We start from the raw sequence: 24,017 nt of genomic DNA, 5'->3' as shown, positions 1-24,017 counted from the left end.
AAGTGTTTTCTGCCTTACTTTAAGGACCCAGCAGATCCTCCCCTCCTCCACAAAGCCTTCCCGAGCATTCCTATTCTCATTCTCGCATCCATCTTTCTTTCTAGTTCTTAATATCCATGATCATCAGCCCTGTGCTTGCCTGGGGCATCTTCTTTCTTGGCTGTTTAGTGTTACTTATTTATCTGTTTAGGCACTTACCTCTTTTGCCCCCAGGGATGGTGGGTATTTTGAGGATGGTGGTACCTGAGTTGCACTTGTTAATATCCCCCTGTTCCGTACAGTGTCTTCACACTTACACACACACCCACACACTATGCACTCACACAAATGCTCCCATCACCTTAAACCAGCAGGTATCTGACTATAAATAATCACCGATGGAGACATTGACGTCTCATGAATTTAGCTCTTCATACTTCATAAGAACCTTCGCACACTATGTCATTGCAGTTTTACGACCACCTGGGAGGAAGATGTGTTACACCTTTCTCAAAAGCTGAGAACACAGAGGCTCAGAGAAGTGAGATGACATGGGAGACTCACAGCCAGACCTTTCGAGAGACAAATATTTGCCACAAACAATCGCTGATCCCTTCACCCAAGGGAGGGCTAGGGAGTACTCCCTCTGACCCATGTTGCAGAAGGAGAAGAAAGCCCTTGCAGTGGCTGAGAGGGCAAAAAGGTGAGCTGTGATGAAACCAGCCTTGCAGAGCCCAGGTGCCATGTCTCCCAGGCTGCTTGAATCACACTTCCTCTCAGACGAACGTGGGATTGTTTTGTCATAAAAATACAAATGCAGTCATAAAACATGTCTTTGTGGGGGAAACAAGTTCCCAGGCCTAGGAATGCATCTGTGTATATATGAGACGAGCTAAGACAGGTGTTTCTCTTCCCTGCCTCCTAGCCCAGGGCTAGCATCTCCAACACAAGGGGACCCCTGAAAAGCCATGGACATCTGATAGCCTCCATATCAGGCTTCAAACAGTTTTCCAAAAAGCTCTGCATTTCCTGGGTTAAGAGTGCTCTCTCTATTTTTTTTTTTTCCCTCAAAGAACATGTGTATTTCAGCAGAATTTTAATCCCTGGGGCTCCAAGTCCTTCACACTTACATCAGTTAAAATGGCATTTCTGCAAAGACATGTGATCCTGCAGAAACCTCCAGGGACTGCACTCAGCTTGGCATCCTTCTCATTTCTTGACCTAAAAACAAAACAAAGCCACATACAAAAAAAGGGGGGAAAGTCACGTTTCATTTTCAAAATGATCTTGACAAAGTCTTTCCTTCAAGTTGGCCCAGATGGAATTGCTTCTCTCCCAGATCCTTTCCCCACATTTTCGTATTGCTTTGCGTGATGGCAGCAGCTGCCAGGTTCAGACCGTGCCTCTGAGCCCTCGAGCTGCTGGGCTTCTTGAAAGAGGTGCCTTGAGAGAGTCTGGGCCTTTGCATGAGAATCGGACAAGTTTTCTTTCTGAAGGGAACCTAGAAGTTACCTTCCAATTTCCTGCTCCCCATTTTGCAGATAAGGAAACTGATATCCAGAGAGAAATGCCTTTCTACAATCGCACAGATAATGAGTAGAGATTCCCATTGTTTGAAGACCTAGACTGCCAGACATGGTGCTAAATGTTCTACAGGTATTATCTTATTTACCTATTTAGTAATTCATTAACAAGCCATTAGTATCCCCATTTGACTACGGGCGAAAGGAGGCCTGCAGGGATTACGCACCTTGTCTAAGGTCATACAACTTCTGGGGCAGAATGGAGATTAGAGTTCAAGTATCTGATGTTCATGTTCATGGTCTTACCCAAGTGTACTACACAGCTCCTGTAGGGAGTGGAAGGGAGTCTGGGGCAGAGACCCAGGGCTCCTGTTGCCTATCTCACATTTTTTATGATTTTGACCTTAAGAATATTTTATAGACTGGGTGTGGTGACTCTCACCTGTAATCCCAGCTTTTTGGGAGGCTGAAGTGGGCCAATTGCTTGAGTCCAGGAGTTTGAGACCAGCCTGGGCAATATGGTAAAGCCCTGTCTCTAAAAAATAAAATAATTTCGCTGGGTATGATGGTGAACACCTGTGGTCCCAGCTACTAGAGAGGCTGAGGCAGGAGGATCAATTGAGCCCAGGAGGTTGAGGCTGCAGTGAGCTGTGATTCTACCATTGCACTCCAGCTGGGGTGACAAAATGAGAGAGACCCTGTCTCAAATAAATTAAAAAAAAAAAGACTATTTTGTATAATTGCTCAATTTCAGTATGCATGTCTAGCTCTTAAAAACTTGTCTACTTTTGCCTAAGATATTCTGAGAACTAATAGGTGATATTGTTGACTTCGGTTTTTGCTCCACCCCTGTGTTAGCCCCTCCCTCACACCTCCTCTTTGTCTTTCATGTATTGGTGGCACCTAGTTCCCTCTTCTTTTTAGAAGCAATTTTCAAGAAAGGATCTAATATTGGTGATTTATAACTCTGTGAAATTAAACCAATCAGGACCTCTTGTAGGGGTATGGTCTTATCTCTGATGATGAAATGAAGCGACTTCAAGGAATAGGGAAAGGCAAGGAAATCGCATTCATTACTGGCAGGTTCTTCATGTCAGATCCTTTCCTAGATTCTGTTATACAACTCTGCTCGTAAGACTCTTCCTTTCTCCCACCTCACCTTTTTGTGGATAAGGGAACAGAAGCTTAGGGTGGTTAAGTAACTTGCTTCGGGTCATCATACAGTGACTTGTATTTACAGGATTTTTTTCCACTCTCCCATCAGCTAGAAGCTAAGGATTTTTGGGGGTGATATGGTTTGGGGTGGGGGCTACTCTGTGTCCTCAAATCAATTGTGAGATGCTCACCTCTACTGGCATACAGCACTTGAACACCAAAAGGAAGGAATGGTTTTCCTGGCCTCTTGTGGTCTTTTCTTATATTTTGGAGATAAATCAACATCATATATGCATGACTAGTGCTTATAACATTTGAAGTGCTGGACTAAATGCTGACAGAGTGCAAGTATAAATGAATTGGCCTCTGAAAGTCCCGCTAGGAATGCAGTGCAAGCGCTCCCCACTTAACATGGTCTCTGCTTCACCAGGGAGACATTTCCAAACAGCAAAAGGACAATGTTCTCTTCTAGAGGAGCTAGAAGACGCAGGTCTAACCACGGAGCAGGCTTCTCTAGGTAAGCATTCTTCCCATATCCTATTCAATATTTTAGAATATGCGCATCTTCTTTCTGTATCATTATTCTGTATCTGTATCTTTATCATTCTCCACCCAATTGTCCATTCTTTTTTCATGCAATATTAGTTCTTTAAACAGCCACTCTGACTGGGAGCCATATAAAATGTGTTGGTGACATAGAGAATGGACTCTGATGAATGTTTTATTTCCTTATCTGTCATTCTTATCCCTGGCCTTCTCTCCTGTCTCTGGTTACCTGCTTCACTTAGCTGGCCAACTGAGAATGAGATGAAGGATGAAAATAAATTGGCAGATTGCCTTTAGCTGCGAGACAAGGGTTCTTTCTTTCTGTGGTTTAGTTTCACAAAGGGTTTTGTAGGCACTGGAAGTTTTGCTACAAAGCAGCAGGATCTAAAGGCTGCACCCCAGAAGGTTGAATGAAGAGGTCAGCGTCCCTGGCTTCATGCTGCCAGGTTTTGATGCGAGGAACTCACTTATACCTCTTCTTGCCCTTTATCTGCACTTGGAAAAATTAACTTTGAATTATAGTAGATTATGATCATTATTGTTTTATGTTTTGTTTGGAAATAAGTTCAGATTTACTGAAGGAAGTGCCTGACTGGAGTTGTATTGCTCACAGCCTGAATGTGATCATGAAGCTGCTTAGGATTGTGTATAAAATCACTCTGCGTCTAAAAGAAGCAGTTTTCAATTAATTTATAATGTTTTCATTATGCTTTTCTTATTATAAAAGTATTTCATGCAGAAAATTTGAAAAGCTCAGATAAGGAACAAATAACATACATAAAACCACTTGAATCCTGTTGCCTAAAGATATCCACTGATAACACTTTATATTATCCTTTAGGCTTTTAAAATACATTTTTAAACATAGGCAGTATTACACAGTTCACAGTATTTTTAAACTGACTTTTCTCTCAGGAGCATATCAGAATGTCTTTTTATGTTATAACAAACTTACACGATATCATACTTCATGGTTGCATAGTATTTTGTCATACACACAAATAGTAATTTGTGTAAGTCTTTCCTTGTTTAGGGATAATTAATTTATATCCAACACTTTGTTCTGTTAAACCCTTCTACCTTAAACATCTTTGTTGCTAAATCTTTGTGCTAATAATTTATTCTTGGCCGAGCTAATAAGTTATTCTTGGCCAAGCGCAGTGGCTCACGCTTATAATCCCAGCACTTTGGGAGGCTGAGGCAGGCGGATCATGAGGTCAGGAGTTCGAGACCAGCCTGGCTAACACAGTGAAACCGTGCCTCTACTAAAAATACAAAAGATTAGCCAGGTGTGGTGGCAGATGCCTGTAGTCCCAGCTACTCAGGAGGCTAAGGCAGGAGAATCGCTTGAACCAGGGAGGCAGAGGTTGCAGTGAGCTGAGATTGCTCCACTACATTCCAGCCAGCCTGAGTGACAGAGAGAGACTCTGTCTCAAAATAATAATAATAATTTATTCTGTGTGTGTGTGTGTGTGTGTGTGTGTGTGTGTGTGTTTAAAGTGGAGAGTTCTATAAATGTTTATTAAGTTTACTTGTTCTGGATTTGAGTTCAAGTTCAGGATATCCTTGTTAATTTTCTGTCTCATTGATCTATCTAATATTGATGTTGAAATCTCCCACTACTACTGTGTGGGAGTCCAAGTCTCTTTACAAGTCTTATGTATCCTGTATTGGGTGGGTACACATTTATTCTTTAGGATCAAAAAATGTGAGGACAAAACAGTTAAAGTTTTGATATTGTCCAATTGACCCCAAGAAGGTGGTATTAATAGATTTCTCTGCTCATTGAATTATATACTGGACAACAGTTGCAGTAAACTACTTAAAAATGTTACCAATTTGATAGATTAAAATACTGTCATGTCATGTGCTTAAAATTTCTTGATACTGAAATTAAACAGTTTTTGGATTTGTATAATAGACTTACTGATTTTCTAACCCATAAACAGCTCTTTATTTCCATTTGTACATTTCTACATTTCCAAGTGTTAACATATAAAGCATGGGCGATGGAGACACATTGTCTGGGGTCCTGGACAGGCTCTGACACTTTCTATCCTGCTTAGAAAGGCCTAACCCCAAGACTATATGAATATTTACTCCTATTTTTTTTTTTTAGATACATTTTGGTCCTATTTTCTGCTTATCTACATTTGAGCGCTGTGTTAGTGGCTGTGTGGGCTGTTGTTTGGTCCATCAGAACCATTCCCTCTCCTTTCCCAGCGTATTTGGTGCCATGTGACATTGCAGGAATGTTCTGCCTCAGTGGGCTGCCTTGCCTGCTGACTTTTGGTTGGGTTCAAGAACTGCATGGGAGAGAAAGAAAAGGAGGAGGCGAGAACACTAGATTGCAGAGAGCAGCATGGGCTGGGCTGAAGGGTCTGGGTTTAATTCAGTGCTCAGCGGGCAAATGTGAAGGGTTTTCGGTGGAAAGTAAGACGATCAAAGATCAAAGTGATCAGTAAAGACAGTCAATTTGACGACATTGGGTAGGCTTGAAGACAGACAGGCCCAGGAGGAGGTCAAGGTTGCAGCAAAGAGGTCAAATTTGCACATGTTGACTGCGAGTGATGAAAATAACAAACCACTAACTTAAGAGACATTTTCAGAGAAAATGCACTGGTCTTGGAAACAGGTATGTTAGATGTAAGAAACCGAGGAGTAACACTGCTGGTATATCATCTTCTACCCCTGCCTTCAGCCCTTCTAGAGCGAGATCCCACATGGATCTTTGCAGGAGACCCTACCTGGCCTGATAAAGAGAAAGGCCTTATTTGTCATACCACTAAAACCAAACAGTATTTCTGTATTTTTCTCTTTTGTTTGATCCCGGGTCTTGGAATTTTGTTGATTTCTTGAAAGCATAACAATAGCTAACTTCACTAAGTACTTTTCTCTTATTTTTTATGGCATTAACATATTATTCCACTTAATATTTTATTTCTAACTGGCCTAAAAGTTATTGCATGATGAGTTGGAAATATGAGTTGGGAGGTAGCCTGGAAAAGGAAAGAGCCTGGTCTGGTGCAAGCAGAGCTGCTTCCAAGCAAAATGGGGCAGCCCACAGCCTGCACAGCCTGCTCAAGCACCATGCTTCGGTAACTTCTTTATCCTCTAAATCCTTTTCTTAAAAACATGACTTCATCTGGGGACAGTATGTAAGAAGGTGGGAGGGAGTGGGAATTTCGTCCCTGAGAGATATGATAGATTTGGCCTTCTTTGCTATTGGCACTGCTTCCTCTTGGACATTTTTTGAGATAATAGTTTCGGTCCGATAAGTTAGCAATGGTAACTGTATTGAAAATTCACCTTGGCAATGACTTCACATATTGTGTAATCCAATCTCTTCACTGTGTCAACAAGGAAACCAAAATTCAAACTTCCTTTTTTCTATTCTTTTCGGTCTTATCGCACTGAAAATCCCTTAGTTTCTGTGAATCAACTCTATGGTTAGTTATATATCACATAATGGTGTTCCAGTCAACAATTAGCTGCATGCACTGTGGTGGTCCCATAAAAGACCATGTTTTTACTGTATCTTTTCTATGTTTAGATGCACAAATAGCACTGTGTTACAGTAGACTATAGTATTCAGTATAGCAACACGCTGTACAGGTTTGTAACCTAGGAGCAGTAGGCTGCACCATATAGCCTAGGCATGTAGTAGGCTACGCCATGTAGCTTTGTGGAAGTTCACTGTATGATGTTTGTGCAACATTGCCTGAAGCCGCATTTCTCAGATCTATGTTGTTAAGTGATGCGTGACTGTATTTGGGTAACTTGGAGGGGCCTGGTAAAATGTGACAACCCCCATGACAAGCCTGTGGCTCTCCTCTGGCCCTTTGGTGATCTGCCCATGTCCACAGCACCCATTATGTATTTTATATTTGCTTTTATTTTGGAGGGAGTTGATTCTGGTAAGGACTAGAGCATGCGCGGGGTTATGTAGGGAGCAAGTGTTCTTTGCTCAGTGGGATTTAATAGATGAAGTGGAGGAGGAGATGCAACTGTGACCTGTGGGACAAAAAGGCAAGAATTCATCTGGAAAGACCACACTGGTCCTCCTAAGCAGTAGAAATTCTGCAGGATTAGCTGGTTTTCAATACAAAACACTTGCAGGGCTACAATGCTATTCACTTTCTCATGGTTTTAAATTTTCTTCTTTGTAGATTTCTTTATTCTCCGACTTTTGTGCCATGAATTTCTTCCTTAGGTGTTCAGAGATATGTATGTTATGTATCTGTATCTATCTCTCATTTCCTTTAAAAGGTCAAATGCCTGGGAGAGCAGCTCTGAAACCTTTGTTGGGGAACTTCCAAGAAGATTGAAAGTGAAGTCCTAAATGGAATTCGCTAAACTGTTCTTGGGGAAACAACTTTGGAATAAAGCATTCTGTGGTCAAATGCTTTTGGAGTGGTTTATTCCAGCCCCTTTCTGGAGACTCATGATGCCCATGAAAAGCACTGAAACTTTCTGGAGGAAAAGTCAAAAAAATGAGACAATGCAAGATTCTGTCTAAATCTCTTTAACACAGTGTTTCTAAACATAGGAGACTTGATACTCTTTTTCTGTGTCTTAACATTCCAACAGAACAATATTTTGTAACATACTTTGGGAGAACTACTCTTGGAGGAGTCCTATTAACAGCTATAAAACCTTTTTTTAGGTGTTTATTTGAAGCCCTTGGGTCTCAGGATAAGCCTGCCAGGGGCCAGAGACAAAACTGATCATGATGTCTCTTCCTTGTTTTGTTGGGGTGCAGATGAGCACCAAATAAGGTAAATAGTAGGACTTGAGAAGTCCTAAAAGCTCACAGTTTAGGGTAGGACGGGAGGTGTCTTAGTGGGAGGCTGTCAGACTTACAGCCTGGAGGCAGGGTCTATACATACCTCAGTGTAGGTGGGATATGGCTTCCTCTTCTGTTTTCTGTAACTGACTTCTTTCTTTTTTTGAGATGGAGTTTTGCTCTTGTCAACTAGGCTGAAGTACAGTGGCATGATCTCCACTCACTGTAACCTCCACCTCTTGGGTTCAAGCGATTCTCCTGCCTCAGTCTCCCGAGTAGTTGAGATTACAGGCACCCACCACCATGCCCAGCTAATTTTTTGTATTTTTAGTAGAGATAGGGTTTCACCATGTTGGCTAGGCAATTCTCAAACTCCTGATCTCAGGTGATCCACCCACCTTGGCTCCCAAAGTGCTGGGATCACAGGCATGAGCCACTACGCCTGGCCTTGTGACTGACTTGTTGAGTCACTTCCTAGGAGCTTGGCTGCAGCTGTTCCCTGGCTGGATGGCGGCCACTGTTCTTTTCTGGAGGCCACAGAGCGGCAGGATCTGCAAGTACTCTGGGTCCATCCTGGGTGTGCAGCACTGTTCCAGATGCCTAGGAGCCACTCAGAGAGACAGATAGCCTCACTCTTAACTTTCTCAGCTAATAATCTAGTTGAGGAGATATGGTGTATATGTCCGAGGTATCAGAAAATGTAAGATGTGATTGCATGCTTTGTCATGTGGTATAGATTTTAAGGTATTACAGGCTTTTGGAGAAGTCGAGAACGTCTATGAGCCAGGAGGAATTAGGAAAGACTTTCTTAGGGTGTGGGAAGATGTAGTGTGGAAGAAAGAAATCGAGTTTGGAAAGCCGGGGGCGAAAAAGAAGGTGACCAGGCCAGCGAACCCACGTAGGGGATGGCCCAGGGCCTGGGAGGAACACAGGATTTGTCTTGGGTGGTATTAGCAAGTCTCATTAAGAAGTGTCAGGCCTCCCCAAAAGGTCTAACACTTGCCAAAGTTTTTCAATCAGGGGTGCCACTTGAACATCTCCATGTAGTCCTCCTTGACTGCCCCAGTGTCTTCCCTGACTGGAATGGGGCTATGGTGGAGGAAGCCGTTTGTTATTCACAGTCTCTGGCTTGGTCATTCGCTCTGCAGGTACATCTGACAAGTTCACACTCTGCTAAGAAGAACCAGGCTCAGAACTATCATCTATAAAGTAGTTGCCAACTTTTGAAGGGCTGGGAAAGGAGGGGCCCATTCAGTTACTTGTAGATTCTTACCCATTTTTCAAGAACGATGAGTTGGAGTCTATTCTGTTGTGTTCTGTGGAGGCTGTCTTTCTTATTGATGTGGACTAGCCTGCCAGCCACCCTAGTCCATATTCTCTCTCTACCCCAGGGCAGGGACTGGAAGGTTCTGTAGCTGTTTGCCAATTTCAGAGCAGACCTTGTACCTCTAGGCGCAGTCCACCAGATGGTGCAAAACAAAATGAAACACTCCCCCTGGTCTGTCCGGCTTATCAAACCCAAAACTGGACAGTGGAGGAGAGGACTTTCTTTCCTGGAATTTTCCACTTTTGAGTTCAGCCAGAATAGTATGAAAATGCACAACTGAAACTTGAATAGAAAGTCTGGAGTAGTTTTAAGGATTAAAAACGTTTTTGTGTGCGCACGTGCATGCATACTGCCTGTATGTGCTTGTGATGAGATCTTATATGGAGGCAGAAAGGAGACATTTGCCTATGCTTGATTGCCAGGAGTCTGGGAGACACCCTACCCTCACTCCAAATATTCTTTCATCTCCTGGCTTACAGCTGCACTTCCATGCCACAAGGTCATAAAGGTGTTAGTGTTAGCATCCTAGGGAAAAGTCGTAATAACACCTCATATTTAGAGCCTTGCATGTACTTTCATGTATATTATTTAATTAGAACTTCATACCAACCCTGGAAAGCAGGTGATGCTGCTATATTCATTTTTTAAATGAGGAAACAGAGTAAGAGACAGTACGATGGTATACCCTTAAGGTTGTACTCCCAGTGTACACCCTTAGTCTGTGCTAGAGCCGCTAGATCAAATGGAGAATGTCAAGGGTTGATCTCCTTCTGTTTTTCATTACACTGGGATGAATTCTGTCTTTCAATAACTAGCATCCAGTTTTTTTAAATAAACAGATTGTGAGAGGGAGAAGGAGTAAAAGAGTGGAGGGAACTGAGCTCTTTACAGAGGAGAGAACAAGGACAGTGAGAGAGAATAGGGCCCCCGAGATGTAATGTGTGTTTCTGGATTTCCTTGGAGTTGTTTGGTGTGTTGTGTGTGTGTGTGTGTGTGTGTGTGTGTGTGAGAGAGAGAGAGAGAGAGAGAGAGAGAGAAGGTGGGTTTATACTCACACATACTTGCACACACAGTGTGAACGTCATCTTATGTACATACTTTTATTCAAGTTGGTTGCATTTGACTCCAGTGACTCTTGCTATAGCAGTGAATAGTATTAGAAAACCAAGTTCCAAACAAGAACCTATGGGAAATAAACATAGAAAACTCTTACACTATTAGTCAAGGTTGCACCCATATCCCAGTACAGAACTGTGCCAGGCCTGGGGACATGGTTTTCATTGCCTGTCCTATCTGCCCTCTGAGCTGTGCAAGCTCTGTCCCTCCTGGTGTCCTCATAGGGCAGCCCTTGCAAGCCCATCATCATGCATGCTCTGTCTCTGTCATTCTAGCCTTCTCCTCGACAGATCCCACAAGACTGTTGCAGCCTTCAGAGCTGACAAGTGACCAACGGATCGCTCCAAATTATCTGTGCTAATATGTCAGTGAATGGTAGGGATCTCATGGGTTTCTCCTTCTAAGTATCACAGAAGCAAAGGCTTTATTTTACTTAAAGCTTTAGACATAGTTCAAAACAAAGCAATATGGAAATTCCAGGCACTGCCTTGGTCAGGCCTTCAAGGTTCTGCAAGACTTAGCATCCTGCAAATCACAGGAGCTGTTGGTGCAACCAGCCTGTGGAGTCAGCCTTGAAACTTGTCCTTTTTCTTTCTTTCTTTTTTTTTTTTTGAAATGGAGTTTCGCTTTTGTTACCCAGGCTGGAGTGCAATGGTGCGATCTCGGCTCACCACAGCCTCCACCTCCTGGGTTCAGGCAATTCTCCTGCCTCAGCCTCCTGAGTAGCTGGGATTACAGGCACGCGCCACCATGCCCAGCTAATTTTTTGTATTTTTAGTAGAGATGGGGTTTCACCATGTTGACCAGGATGGTCTCAATGTCTTGACCTCGTGATCCACCCGCCGTGGACTCTCAGGTGATCTGCCTGCCTTGGCCTCCCAAAGTGCTGGGATTACAGGCGTGAGCCACCATGCCCAGCTGAAACTTATCCTTAGAGTTGTTTTCTGGGAGGGGATTGTACCTAACCAGGTAAAGTCACTCATACCTGTTCCCTTCTTTCTTATTTTAGTGCCTCTGGGCTAGTTGAGACCCCCAGGAGCTCAACTTGGATTATTGTAATTATCTAGTTGGTCATTTTATGTCCAAGCCTCCTTGTACTTTGATCTTAGATGTGGCTACCAGAGCAACTTATTTTTAAGACAGGATATCTTTCTTTCGCTCAGGCTGGAGTGCAGTGGCATGATTCATAACCCATTGCAGCCTCAAACTCATTGGCTTCCCAAATAGCTGGTACTACAGGCACACACCACCATGCCCAGCTAATTTGAAGAAAAAAAGTCTGGGTGCAGTGACTCATGCCGGTAATCCCAGCACTTTGGGAGGCCAAGGCAGGCAGATCACCTGAGGTTGGGAGTTCAAGACCAGCCTGACCAAAGCCTGACAGAGTTTAGTAGAAACTCTGTCTCTACTAAAAAAACAAAATTAGCCAGGCATGGTGGCACATGCCTGTGATCCCAGCTACTCAGAAGGCTGAGGCAGGAGCATTGCTTGAACCCAGGAAGCAGAGGTTGTGGTGAACCGAGATTGCACCACTGCACTCCAGCCTGAGTAATGAGCAAAAACTCCATATCAAAAAAAAAAAAAGTTTTATTATAGAGATGGGGTCTCATCATGCTGCCCAGGCTGGTCTCAAACTCAGAGCAATTTTTATATAACTCAGATTGTATCATTTCACTTTCCTGTTTGAAAATTCTAAATAACTCCCCTGTTTTTCACCCTATTGTTCTTTTTTAAACAATTGCTTTATTGAGATATAAGTCACATACCATAAATGTCATCCATTTAAATGACAGAACTTGGCCAGGTGCTGTGGTTCATGCCTGTAATCCCAGCACTTTGGGAGGCTGAGGCAGACAGATCACTTGAGGTCAAGAGTTTGAGACCAGTCTGAACAACATGACAAAACGCTGTCTCTGCTAAAATTACAAAAATTAGCTGGGAGTGGTGGAGGATGCTTGTAATTCCAGTTACTTGGAAGGCTAATGTGAAAGGATCACTTGAACCCAGGAGGCAGTTTGCAGTGAGCCAAGCTGGCACCACTGCACCCCAGCCTGGGTGACAGAGCGAGACCACGTCTCAAAAATAAATAAAAATAAGGACACAACTCAATGACTGTTAATATATTCACGGAGTTGTGCAACTACCACCACTGCTATGGACCGGATCATGTTCCTGTCATTCACATATTAAATCCTAACCCTCTAGTACCTCAAAATGTGACTGTATTTGGAAACAGGGATCTTAGGGAGGTGATTAAGGTCAAATTAGCTCATATGGATACACCCTAATATAGTATGAATAGATGAATATGGACAAGGACGTATCCTAATCTAACTGGTATCCCCATAAGAAGAGAAGATTCGGCAACAGTTGTCATACAGACTGAGAAGGCAGCCATCTACAAGCCATGGAGACCTCAGGAGAAACCAAACCTACTGACCCCTTGATGTTGGACATCTGGCTTCCAGGAATGTGAGAGAATACCTTTCTGTTGCTTATCCACCTAGTCATAGTATTTTATTATGGCAGCCTGGGCAGACGAATACAACCACAATCTCATTGTACAACATTTTCATCATTCCATTTTCCTCCATCTCCCCCAGGCCCTGGTTAACCATTAATCTCCTTTCTGTTGTATAGACTTGTCTATTCTGGACATTTCACTTAAGAGAAACCACACAATATGTGGTCTTTTGTGAATGGCTTCTTTCTCTTAACATAGTATTCATCTGTGTTGTAATATGTGTCTATTATTCATTCCTTTTGATTGCTGAAGGAAGTTCCACTGTTTGGGAACACCACATTTTATTTATTCACTCATTAGTTGAAGGAAATTTGGGTTGTTTCCACTTCTGTACTGTGAATAAATTAGCTGCGAGCGTTCATATACAAGTTTTTTTGTGTGGATGTCTGTTTTCATTTTTCCGGTGCATACGCCTAGGAAGGGCATTGCTGGGTCAAATGATGACTGGTATGTTTAAGATTTTGAAGAACTTCCAAACTGTTTTCCAAAGTAGCTGCAGCTTTTCCATTCTTGTCAGCCATGGATGAGAGTTTCCATTTCTCCACATTATTGCCAATATTGGTTTTTATAATCTCTGTTTATGATGATAGTTGCAGTAGTGATGTATTTATTATCTCTTGTGGGTTTGAGTTACATTTGCCTAAGTGGATAATTTTTGTTTTGTTTTGAACATTTTTCGTGGGCTTATTGACCATTTTCATATCTTCTTTGGAATAATGTTTATTCGGATGATTTGCTCATTTTAAAATTATTTTGTTGTATTGTTATCATTGAGTATTAAGAGTTCATTATATATTCTGGATGTAAGTCCATCCAGACATGATTTACAAATCTTTCCATCTATCCTGTGGGTTGTCTTTTTGATGGTATCCTTTGAAGTTAAAATGTTTTTAATTTTGATGTTATTAAATCTATTTTTTTTTATTGCTTGTACGTTTGGCATCTTAGCTTCTATGAAATCGTTGTCTAATTCAAGATCACAAAGATTTACTCCTATACTTTGTTCTAACACTTTTATAGGTATGGTTCTTACATTTTCATCTGACTCATTTGAGTTAATTTTTCTGTGTGAAGTTAGATAAAGAAGTCTACTTCATTCTTTGGTCTTCAGTCAGTTGTCCTAACACTATTCGCTAATAAGACATCTTGCCTTATTAAATTATCTCAGATTCTTATTGAAAATAAACAAACCATAAATGTAAGGCTTTATTTCTGGACTCTTAAATCTATTTCATTGGTCCATATGTCCATCTTTGTGCCAATAACCCACTGTCTTGATTACAATAGTTTTAGAGTACATTTTGAAATAAGGAAGTGTGCGTCTTCCAACGTTTTTTCTTATTTTTAAATATTGTTTTGGTTAGTCTGGGTTCCTGCATTTCCATAAAATTTAGAATCTGTTTTTGTATTTCTTCAAAGAAGTCATCTGGAATTTTATTTTCATTTTTGTTATATATGTTTACATAAAAATATATATATAATAAAAATATTGAAGCTATCGAAATACATATATTTCAATAGATTTGGGGATACACGTGGTTTTGGTTACACAGATGAATTGTATAGTGGTGAAGTCTGAGATTTTAGTGTACCTATCACCTGAGTAGGGTACAGTGTACTCAGTATGTAGTTTTATATGTCTCTCCCTCCTCCCACTTTCCCCTCTTCTGGGTGTCCAGTGTCCATTATACCACTGTGTATGCCTTTGCACACCCATAGCTTAGCACCCACTTATAAGTGAGAACGTACAGTATTTGGTTTTCCATTTTTGAGTTACTTCACTTAGAATAATGCTCCCTATCTCCATCTAAGTTGCCGCAGAAGACATCTCATTCTTTTTATGGCTGAGCAGTATTCCATTGTGTATACGTACGACATTTTCTTTATCCCCTCACTGACTGATGGGCACTTAGGTTGGATCCATGTCTTTGCAATTGTGTATTGTGCTGCAATAGACATACACATGCAGGTATCTTTTTGTTGCAATGACTTCTTTTCCTTTGGGTAGATACCCAGTAGTGGGATTGCTGAATCAAATGGTAGGTCTACTTTTAGTTTTTTGAGAAATCTTCATACTGTTTTCTATAGAGGTTATACTAATTTACGTTCCCACCAGCAGCGTATAATCATTCCATTTTCACCACATCCATGCCAACTTATATTGTCCTTAGACTTTTTAATAATAGCCCTTCTGGCTGGGGTAAGGTAGTATTTCATTATGGTTTTAATTTGCATTTCTCTAATTACAGTGATGTTGAGCATTTTTTCATATGTTGGACATATGTATATCTTATTTTTAGATGTGTCTATTCATGTCATTTATCTGTTTTTTTATGGGATTATCTGTTTTTTCCTTGCTGATTTGTTGAGTTGCTTGGAGATTCTAGATATTAGTCCTTTGTCAGGTGACTAGTTTGCAAACATTCTCTCCCATTCTGTGGGTTGTCTGTTTACTCTAGTGATTATTTCTTTTGCTGTACAGGGCTTTTTAGCTTAATTAGGTCTCTATTTATTTTTGTTTTTGTTGCATTTGCTTTTGGGGTCTTGGTCATAAATTCTTTGCTTAGGCCAAAGTACCGAAGAGTTATTCCTAGGTTTTCTGTAAAATCTTTATGGTTTCAGGCCTTATATTTGAGCCTTTAATACATCTTGAGTTGATTTTTATAAAGGATGACAGATGGAGATCCAGTTCATTTTTTTTACTTGTGGCTATTTAGTTTTCCCAGCACAATTTCTTGAATAGGGTATCTTTCCCCCAATTTATGTCTTTGTATGCTTTGTCAAAGATCAGTTGGTTGGAAGTATTTGGCTTTATTTCTGGGTTCTCTATTATGTTCCATTGATCTATGTATCCACTTTCTTTTTTTTGAGATGGAGTTTCGCTCGTTACCCAGACTGGAGTGCAATGGCGTGATCTCAGCTCACCGCAACCTCCGCCTTCTGGGTTCAGGCAATTCTCCTGCCTCAGCCTCCTGAGTAGCCGGGATTACAGGCATGCAACACCATGCCCAGCTAATTTTTTGCATTTTAAGTAGAGACAGGGTTTCACCAAATTGACCAGGATGGTCTTGATCTCTTGACCTCGTGATCCACCCACCTCGGCCTCCCAAAGTGCTGGGATTACAGGCTTGAGCCACCGCCCCCGGCCTGTATCCACTTTCATAACAAGTACCATGCTGTTTTGCTTACTATAGCCTTGTAGTATAATTTGAAGTCAGGTAATGTGATGCCTTAAGGTTTGTTCTTTTTGTTTGGGATTCCTTTGGCTATTTGGGTTCTTTTTTGGTTCCATATGAATTTTATGATTAATTTTTCTAATTATGTGAAAAATGATACTGATGTTTTTATAGGAATTGCAGTGCATATGTGAATTGCTTTGGGCAGTATGGTCATTTTCATCCCGATTCTTCTAATTAATGGGTATGGGAAATATTTCCATTTGTTTGTGTCATATATGATTTCTTTCAGCAGTGTTTTGTAATATTCCTTGTAGAGACCTTTCACCTCATTGGTTAAGTTTATTTTTTTTTTTGAAGCTATTGTTAAAGGGATTGAGTTCTTGATTTGATTCTCAGCTTGGTTGTTGCTGGTGTAAGGCAGTGCTATTAATTTATGTACATTGATTTTGTAACCTGAGACTTACTAAATTCATTTATCAATTTGAGGCATCTTTTGGAGGTGTTTTTAGGGTTTTTTCTAGGTATGTAATCATATTATCAGCAAACAGAGATAGTGTGACTTCCTTTTTTCCAAACTGAATAACCTTTATTTCTTTCTCATGTTTGATTGCTCTGGATAGCTTGAATTTTAAAGAAATTGTGTTAAATTTTTACATCATTTGGGAAATATTACCATCCTATGGTAATATGGATCTTCTGATTCATAAACATGGATTCTTTCCCCTTACTTAAATCTTTAATTTCTTTCAGCAGTGTTTTATAGTTTTTGGTGTAAAATTCTTCCACCTTTTTAAGTATTCTATTTGATTCCTTTGTATATGAAATTGTTTTTAAATTTTATATTAGATTGTTTATTGGTAGTTTAGAGAAGTACAATTGACTTTTGTTTGTTGATTTTCTGTTCTTCAAACTTGATGAACATATTTCAATGTAAACATATTTCAATAGTTTTTTAGTGTATCCCATAGGGTTTCCCATGTACAAGGTCATGCCATTTGCAAATATAAATAATTCTACTTCTTCCTTTACAATCTAGATTAAAAAAAATTTTTTTTTCATTGCCTAATCACCTATCCAAAGCCTCTGGTATAATGCTGAATAAAAATGGTGAGCAGACATCCTTGCGTTGTCTCTAATTTTAGGGGAAAAAAATTCAGTCTTTCAGTGCTAGCATTATGTTAGCTATAGGTTTTTTTTTAATAGATGTCCTTTATTAAATTGAGGAGTTCTATCATTAATCTGTTGAACATTTTTATCATTAAAGATTGCTGGATTGTATTAAGTGCTTTTTCATTGTCTGCTGAGGTAATGATATAGGTTTTTTCCTTTATTCTATTAATATCATGTATTACATTGATAGGTTTTCAGATGTTTAACCAACCTTCTATTCCTAGGATAAATCCCACTGGGTCACAGTGGGATTCTTTTCACATTTTAATAAATTTGATTTCAATTTTGAATTTGTTGGTATTTTGTTGAGATTTTGATATCTATATTCATAATTAATATTAGTTTTTAGTGTTGTCTGTGGTTTTGGTGTCATAGAATGAGTTGGGAAGTTTTTCTTCTTTTTTCGGAATGAGTTTGTGGGATTAATGTTCATTCTACTTTACATGTTCTGTAGAATTTATCAGTAAAGCCATCTGGGCCTGGGCTTTTCTTTGTGGAAAGTTTGTAAATTATTGATTCAATAGTGTGGTGACTGTTATAGGTCCATTCCGATTTTCTATTTATTCTTGATATTTCAGTAATTTTTGTCTAAGAATTTTCCCATTTCCAGCTAAGTGTGGTGGCTCACTCCTGCAATCACAGAACTTTGGTGTGTTGAGGCGGGCAGATCACCTGAGGTCAGGAGTTTGAGACCAGCCTGGTCAACATGGTGAAACCCCATCTCTAATAAAAATAAAAATTACCTGGGCATGGTGGTACATGCCTGTAATCCCAGCTACTTGGGAGGCTGAGGCAGGAGGATCACTTTAACCTAGGAGACAGAGGTTGCACTGAGCCGAGATCGTGCCATTCCACTCCAGCCTTGGCGACAGAGCAAGACTCTGTTTCAACAACAGCAACAAAAAATGGTCCATTTCATCAAAGTTGTCTACTTTGTTACCGTAAGTTAATTGGTCAATAACTAATGATCAGTTGTCAAACAGTAACATTGTTTGTGTCATTCCCTTATAATTTCTTTATTTCTCGAAGGTTTGTAGTGATATAGTCTCTTACATTCCTGATTTTCATAATTTAAGTTTTCTCTTTTTCTTGTTCAGTCTAACTAAAAGTTTGTTAATCTTGCTTCTATTTTTTAAAAAACCAATTTTTGGTTTTGTTGATTTTTTTCTATTATTTTTCTATTTTATTTATTTTCATTCATATTTTTTATTTTTTTCTTTCTGCTTTGAACTTAATTTGTTCCTTTTTCTAGTTTCTTCATTCAAAAATGAGGTTATTGATTTGAGATATTTCTTTTTTTTTTTTTTAAATATGCATTTACAACCACAAAATTTCCTATACAAATTGTATTAGCTATATCACATAAATTTTAGTCTGTTGGACTTTTGATTTCCTTGGTCTCAAATCATTTTCTTATTTCCCTTTTTGATTTTTTCTTTGACCAATTGGTTATTTAAGAGTGTTGTTTAACATCCACATATTTGAAAATTTCTCAATTTTTCTTCTGTTATTAATTCCAAATTTCATTCCCTTGTATTTGTAAAACACACTTTGCAGGATTTAAATTACTTTAAATATATTATTGCTTGTTTTATAGTCTATAATATGGTCCATGCTGAAAAATATTCCATGTATGCTAAAGAGGAATGTATATTTTCCACTGTTGCTGGATAGAATGTTCTATAGTTGTTTTTCAGGTCTAATGGGTTTATATTACGCCCACACTTTTTGTATTCTTGTTGATCTTTTGTTATCCTCCTATCCACATACATGGATTCAAGTCACTGTCTAATGTGACTTCTCTTCAGCCTAAAAACCTTTGAGTACTTTTTACAAGGAAGAGCTGATAACAATGAATTCTCTCAATGTTTGTAATATAGGAATATCTTTATTTTGCCTTAAATTTTGAAAGGTAGTTCTGCTGTTTATTTTAATTGACTTTTGTCCTCAGTACCTTGAGTACGTCATCCTGCTGACTTCTGATCTCCACTGTCTGTGACGAAAAGTCAGCTGTGAGTCTTACTGGGATTTCTTCCTCTGTAACAAGTTAATTTTCTGTTTCTGTTTTTAAGGGTTTTCTCTTTGTCTTTCAACAATCGATTATGGTACGTTTTGGAGTGACTCTCTTTGCATCTATCCTACTTTGAATTCATTGAGTTTTTAGGATGTGTAGATTAATGTTTATTGTCAAATTTAGGAAGTTTTCAGCCATTATTTCTTTCAATATTTTTTCTTCTCCTTTCTCTCTGGAACTCCTGTTTTGTATATGTTTGAATGCTTAATGCTGCCCCGTGTTTCTCTGAGACTATGTTCCTTTTGCTTTATTCTCTTTTTTTCCTCTCTTTTTAGATTTCATAACCTCCACTAATCTATTTTTGAAGTTTTCTGATTTTTAAAAATTCTTTCTTCTGCCAGTTTAGATATACTGCTTAGACTCTCTGGGAAAATATTTTTATTTCTGTTATTTTATTATTATTTTTTAGGTCTGGAATTTCCATTGGTTTTCTAAAAATAATTTTTATCTAATATTGATATTCTTCATTTTATTAGACATTATTATGATTTTCTTTAATTATTTAAATATGACTTTAGTCTTTTGAATATATTTCTAATACCGGCCTTGAAGTACTGTCTGTTAAGTTAGGTACTCAGGTCTTCTCACAGACGATTTCTGTTGCTTTTATTCCTTTGTATGAGGTCACATCTTTCCGTTTCTTTGCATTTCATAATTTTTTATCAAAACTGGACATTTTAGATAATATATAGCAGCAATTCTGGATACTCATTTTCATCTCTGGAATACAAAAATGGTCAGCAGAAAGAAAGACAGCATTAGATTCAACTTCTAATTTATTTTCTTGCCTCAACTTTTTAAGAAAATATAGTCAATGTTAAGACTTACTGAATAAAGAGAAATAAAGAGCTATTAGGAAATAAAAGGAAATAATATTTAATAGGAAATAAAAGATTGAGGCCTGGTGTGGTGGTTCATGCCTGTAATCCCAGCACTTTGGGAGGCCGAGGTGGGCAGATCACCTGAGATCGGGAGATCGAGACCAGCCTGACCAACATGGAGAAATTCCGTCTCTACTGAAAATGAAAAATTAGCTGGGCATGGTGGTACATGCCTGTATTCCCAGCTACTTGGGAGGCTGAGGCAGGAGAATTGCTTGAACCCGGGAGATGGAGGTTGTGGGGAGCTGAGATTGCACCGTTGTACTCCAGCCTGGGCAACAAGAGCAAAATTTCATCTCAAAATAAAATAAAATATTGAGCAAAAGTGTAAAAATTCTTCACTGTACAGGTTAAGATAGATATCTCTTTTCTACCTCCCCAGGTTGAATATTGCTGTATTTATAGGGTGAGGTGACAAGTAAAGGTGAAACCAAAAGAACTTGAAATTACTTCTCTGTTTTTTTTATTTTTGAGAGCAGTGTTTTGATTTTGTACCAAACTACTTTTCAAAAAAGGGTTATGAACTGTGTCCTTCTGGAAAACTAACAAGGGTAAGACAAAGTCCAAAGGAGATGGAAAGGGGTCATGGCTACTCAGCATGATTTCTGCAGTCTCGGCTGTAAGAGATAAGTGCTTTGAGCTTTTCTTCTTACTCATCTAGTGTAGGCAGCTAGGAGAATGAATACAACACATTTTACAGAGCAAAGTCTGTACAGTTAGGAGTTTAGATTTGACTGAATTGTGTCTTGTGTGGTGTATGTCTGCTGGCATCCTTTTCATTATTTTCTCATAATAGCATCTCCTTTCATCTGTGGAAGCTCTCTTGTCTATTTCTCATGTTCAGGAGAAGCACTTCATGACAGCACCTACTCATCTAACTTCACAGATGTGGGCCTCTGATCCACATCTTTTTGTTTGTACAATTATTTCTCTATATTCTAAGAACTTTACTGTATTCATGCAATACATTTTTCCCCCTTAGGTCAATCAAAATCTATTTATATTAATTGCAATTAAAAAATCCCTAGATACCCAGACCCATGTGATATTTGTCTCTTCAGACCTTTATTGTAACTCCTGGGACTCCCTTACACAGGTTAATATTACTGACCAAATAACGTCGATGATAAGGCGATGATCTATTTCAAATTCAAAGACAGGAAAAAATGAACGACTTTAGAATGAACATTTGTTCATTTGTTTAAGAGAGCTTAATACTACTGGTCCATTACTTATCAGTACAGAGGAAATGTTGAAAGAGTTACTAGATGCCAAAATGACTACATTTGGAATTTGAAGAGGGAACTGGAAGGAGAGTGGAAAGGGGTCAAGCTATTCCTTTAAATTAAAGAGGAAAACAAAGAACACACTGTAATTCAGAAAGCAGCAGGAGAAAATCCTGTACACATCACCGAAGCAAACTGTGCCAGACAATTTCTTCCTTAAGTCCTATCCCACTGAGACTTTTTGGCAGCCTCTGTGTCACGCCTGATGTGAGCTTTGTGGCATCTTTGGTCTGCTGGTTGGAGTTCTTCCTGCTAGCCAGGTCACTATTGCCACCGCCAGTGCAGGGCCTGTAGCTGGTTCTGCAGCGCTGCACGCTGGCACTTGTCATCCCCACGTTCACCTGCCACCACCTCCCCTGCCACCACCTCCCCTGCCACGCCTCCCCTGCCACCACCTCCCCTGCCACGCCTCCCCTGCCACGCCTCCCCTCAGCCGTTGCCTTTGTCCTCTGTGTTCTGTTGCTGGGAGTTTTGCTGATGTCATGCCAAGGCTCTTTGGTTATGCCCCCAATATCCCTGCTCTTGTCTTTCTCAAAGATGACAGTATTCTGTCCTTTCTAGAAGCAAGGGCAAATTCATTAACACCTCTCTTTACAACCTTCTTCTGCGCCCCCTCCACAAGCAAAAACAAACAAACCATCTGATCTTAGCTCATACACATGTTGAACATTGTTGAACAAGAGTTCTGCTGGTGAGATTTTTTATTCAGTGCTTCTCAAAGCTTAGAGAACAGAAGATCCCTATATGAAAACAAAATTCCAATTCCATAACTTCAGGCTTTTGCCTTGCTCTTCGTCTCAGTTGAAAGGGGGCATCCTGAGGCCTAGCCATCCCTGCAGAGGTACTGGGTGCAGTTCCATATTTTTTCTGATTCCCAGATTTCTCACTTTTTCTTCCCCTCCTTCTTCTTTTGTTATTTTGAGACAGAATTTTGCTTCTGTTGCCCAGGCTGGAGTGCAATGGCATGATCTCAGCTCACTGTAACCTCAATCTCTTGGCTTGAAGTGATTCACCTACCTCAGCCCCCAGAGTAGCTGGGATTACAGGCACCTACCACCATGCCCAGCTAATTTTATATTTTTAGTAGAGATGGGTTTCACCATGTCGGTCATGCTGGTCTTGAATTCCTGACCTCAGGTGATCTGCCTGCCTTGGCCTCCCAAAGTGCGGGGATTACAGGCATGAGTCACTGCATCTGGACTGATTCCCAGATTTCTCATTGGGGGACTTCAGTCAATATTATGTCTTATGGTGATATTTGTAATACACCTGTCACAGGTAAAGCATATACTCTTTTTCCTTCTCCTTTCCCTCTCATTTTACAACAATAATTTCATTATCTTTAGGAGGCAAATCCTGCTGGCTTCTTCAGTGAGTTTGCTTTATGGCTTCAGCTTCCTCCTACCCCACTCCTTCTACCCCAAACACATGCTCGCTGAAGTCGCATTATCACGGCTTCTCTGATTGTGAGCAATCCTATACCGTCAGCCTTTGATGACGGCATATATTTTGGGGAATTCTGCACATCAAGAAGGCAGATAGGCACCTTACACAGAGAAAGTTTGACCCATTTCTAACAAACACGTTTACTGATTTCAACAGACTCCTTCAGATTCTAAATGTAACTGCTCATGCTGACGTGTAGGTGACTCACATCACCACTCCTCTGAACATCTAGTTTTTGAGCATTAAGAGGTTGTAAACTTCACTTTTTCTTCCATTGTAAAAAGACATTCATTGACTTACACATGACAGTCTGTATGCTTCACAAATTTGTTACAGAAAAAGGGAGGAAGAGGCTGGGAACAATGACTCATGCCTGTAATCCTAGTCCTTTGGGATTTTAAGACCAGTCTGAACAACAAAGGAAGACCCTTCCTCTGCAAAAAAAAAAAAAAAAAAAAAAAGAGATATATATGTGTGTGTGTGTGTGCATATATATATACACACACACACATATATATACACACACATATATCTATATACACATGCACACACATACATACACACACACACATATATGAAAGAGAAAGGGGACAAAAGTAGAGAGAATTGAGAGACATTTCAATATTTAGAAAATGAATCTTAGTGCTTTACCTCATTACTTTTAGACAAAGATTAAATTCAAGAAAACAAAGGCAAAAATGACAAAGGAAGGTGGATAAAATTTGACAGGTTTTAGACATTTTTAACACTTTAGAGCTGTATAAAAGGTCCTAAGAAAACATACCATCTTTTCTGATAGTAAGGAAAATATCTTTTTAAAAAATGGAAAAAAGGCCGGGCGCGGTGGCTCAAGCCTGTAATCCCAGCACTTTGGGAGGCCGAGGTGGGTGGATCACGAGGTCAAGAGATCAAGACCATCCTGGTCAACATGGTGAAACCCCATCTCTACTAAAAATACAAAAAATTAGCTGGGCATGGTGGCGCGTGCCTGTAATCCCAGCTACTCAGGAGGCTGAGGCAGGAGA

At 39.8% G+C, this 24,017-nt stretch overlaps 1 protein-coding gene across 2 annotated transcripts in view; it reads left to right on the top strand.

Moving 5' to 3' along the window:
• The first annotated feature begins 3,037 nt into the window (after positions 1-3,037).
• The window catches only part of LOC144578932 (uncharacterized), a 324,136-nt gene continuing 303,156 nt past the window's right edge, over positions 3,038-24,017 (top strand). For both annotated transcript variants that reach the window (XR_013525502.1, XM_078347219.1), the window contains exon 1: positions 3,038-3,174. Coding sequence is in view for 1 of the 2 variants with exons in the window: in XM_078347219.1 (XP_078203345.1) it covers positions 3,042-3,174 (133 nt within the window). In the remaining variant the exon portion in view is untranslated. The remainder of the gene's footprint in view (positions 3,175-24,017) is intronic.

The sequence above is a fragment of the Callithrix jacchus genome, chromosome 13, assembly GCF_049354715.1.
Source record: "Callithrix jacchus isolate 240 chromosome 13, calJac240_pri, whole genome shotgun sequence".
Taxonomy (NCBI): Eukaryota; Metazoa; Chordata; class Mammalia; order Primates; family Cebidae; genus Callithrix; species Callithrix jacchus.
The sequence above is the reverse complement of the archived record's forward strand: the minus strand, read 5'-3'. Positions and strand labels throughout refer to the sequence as shown.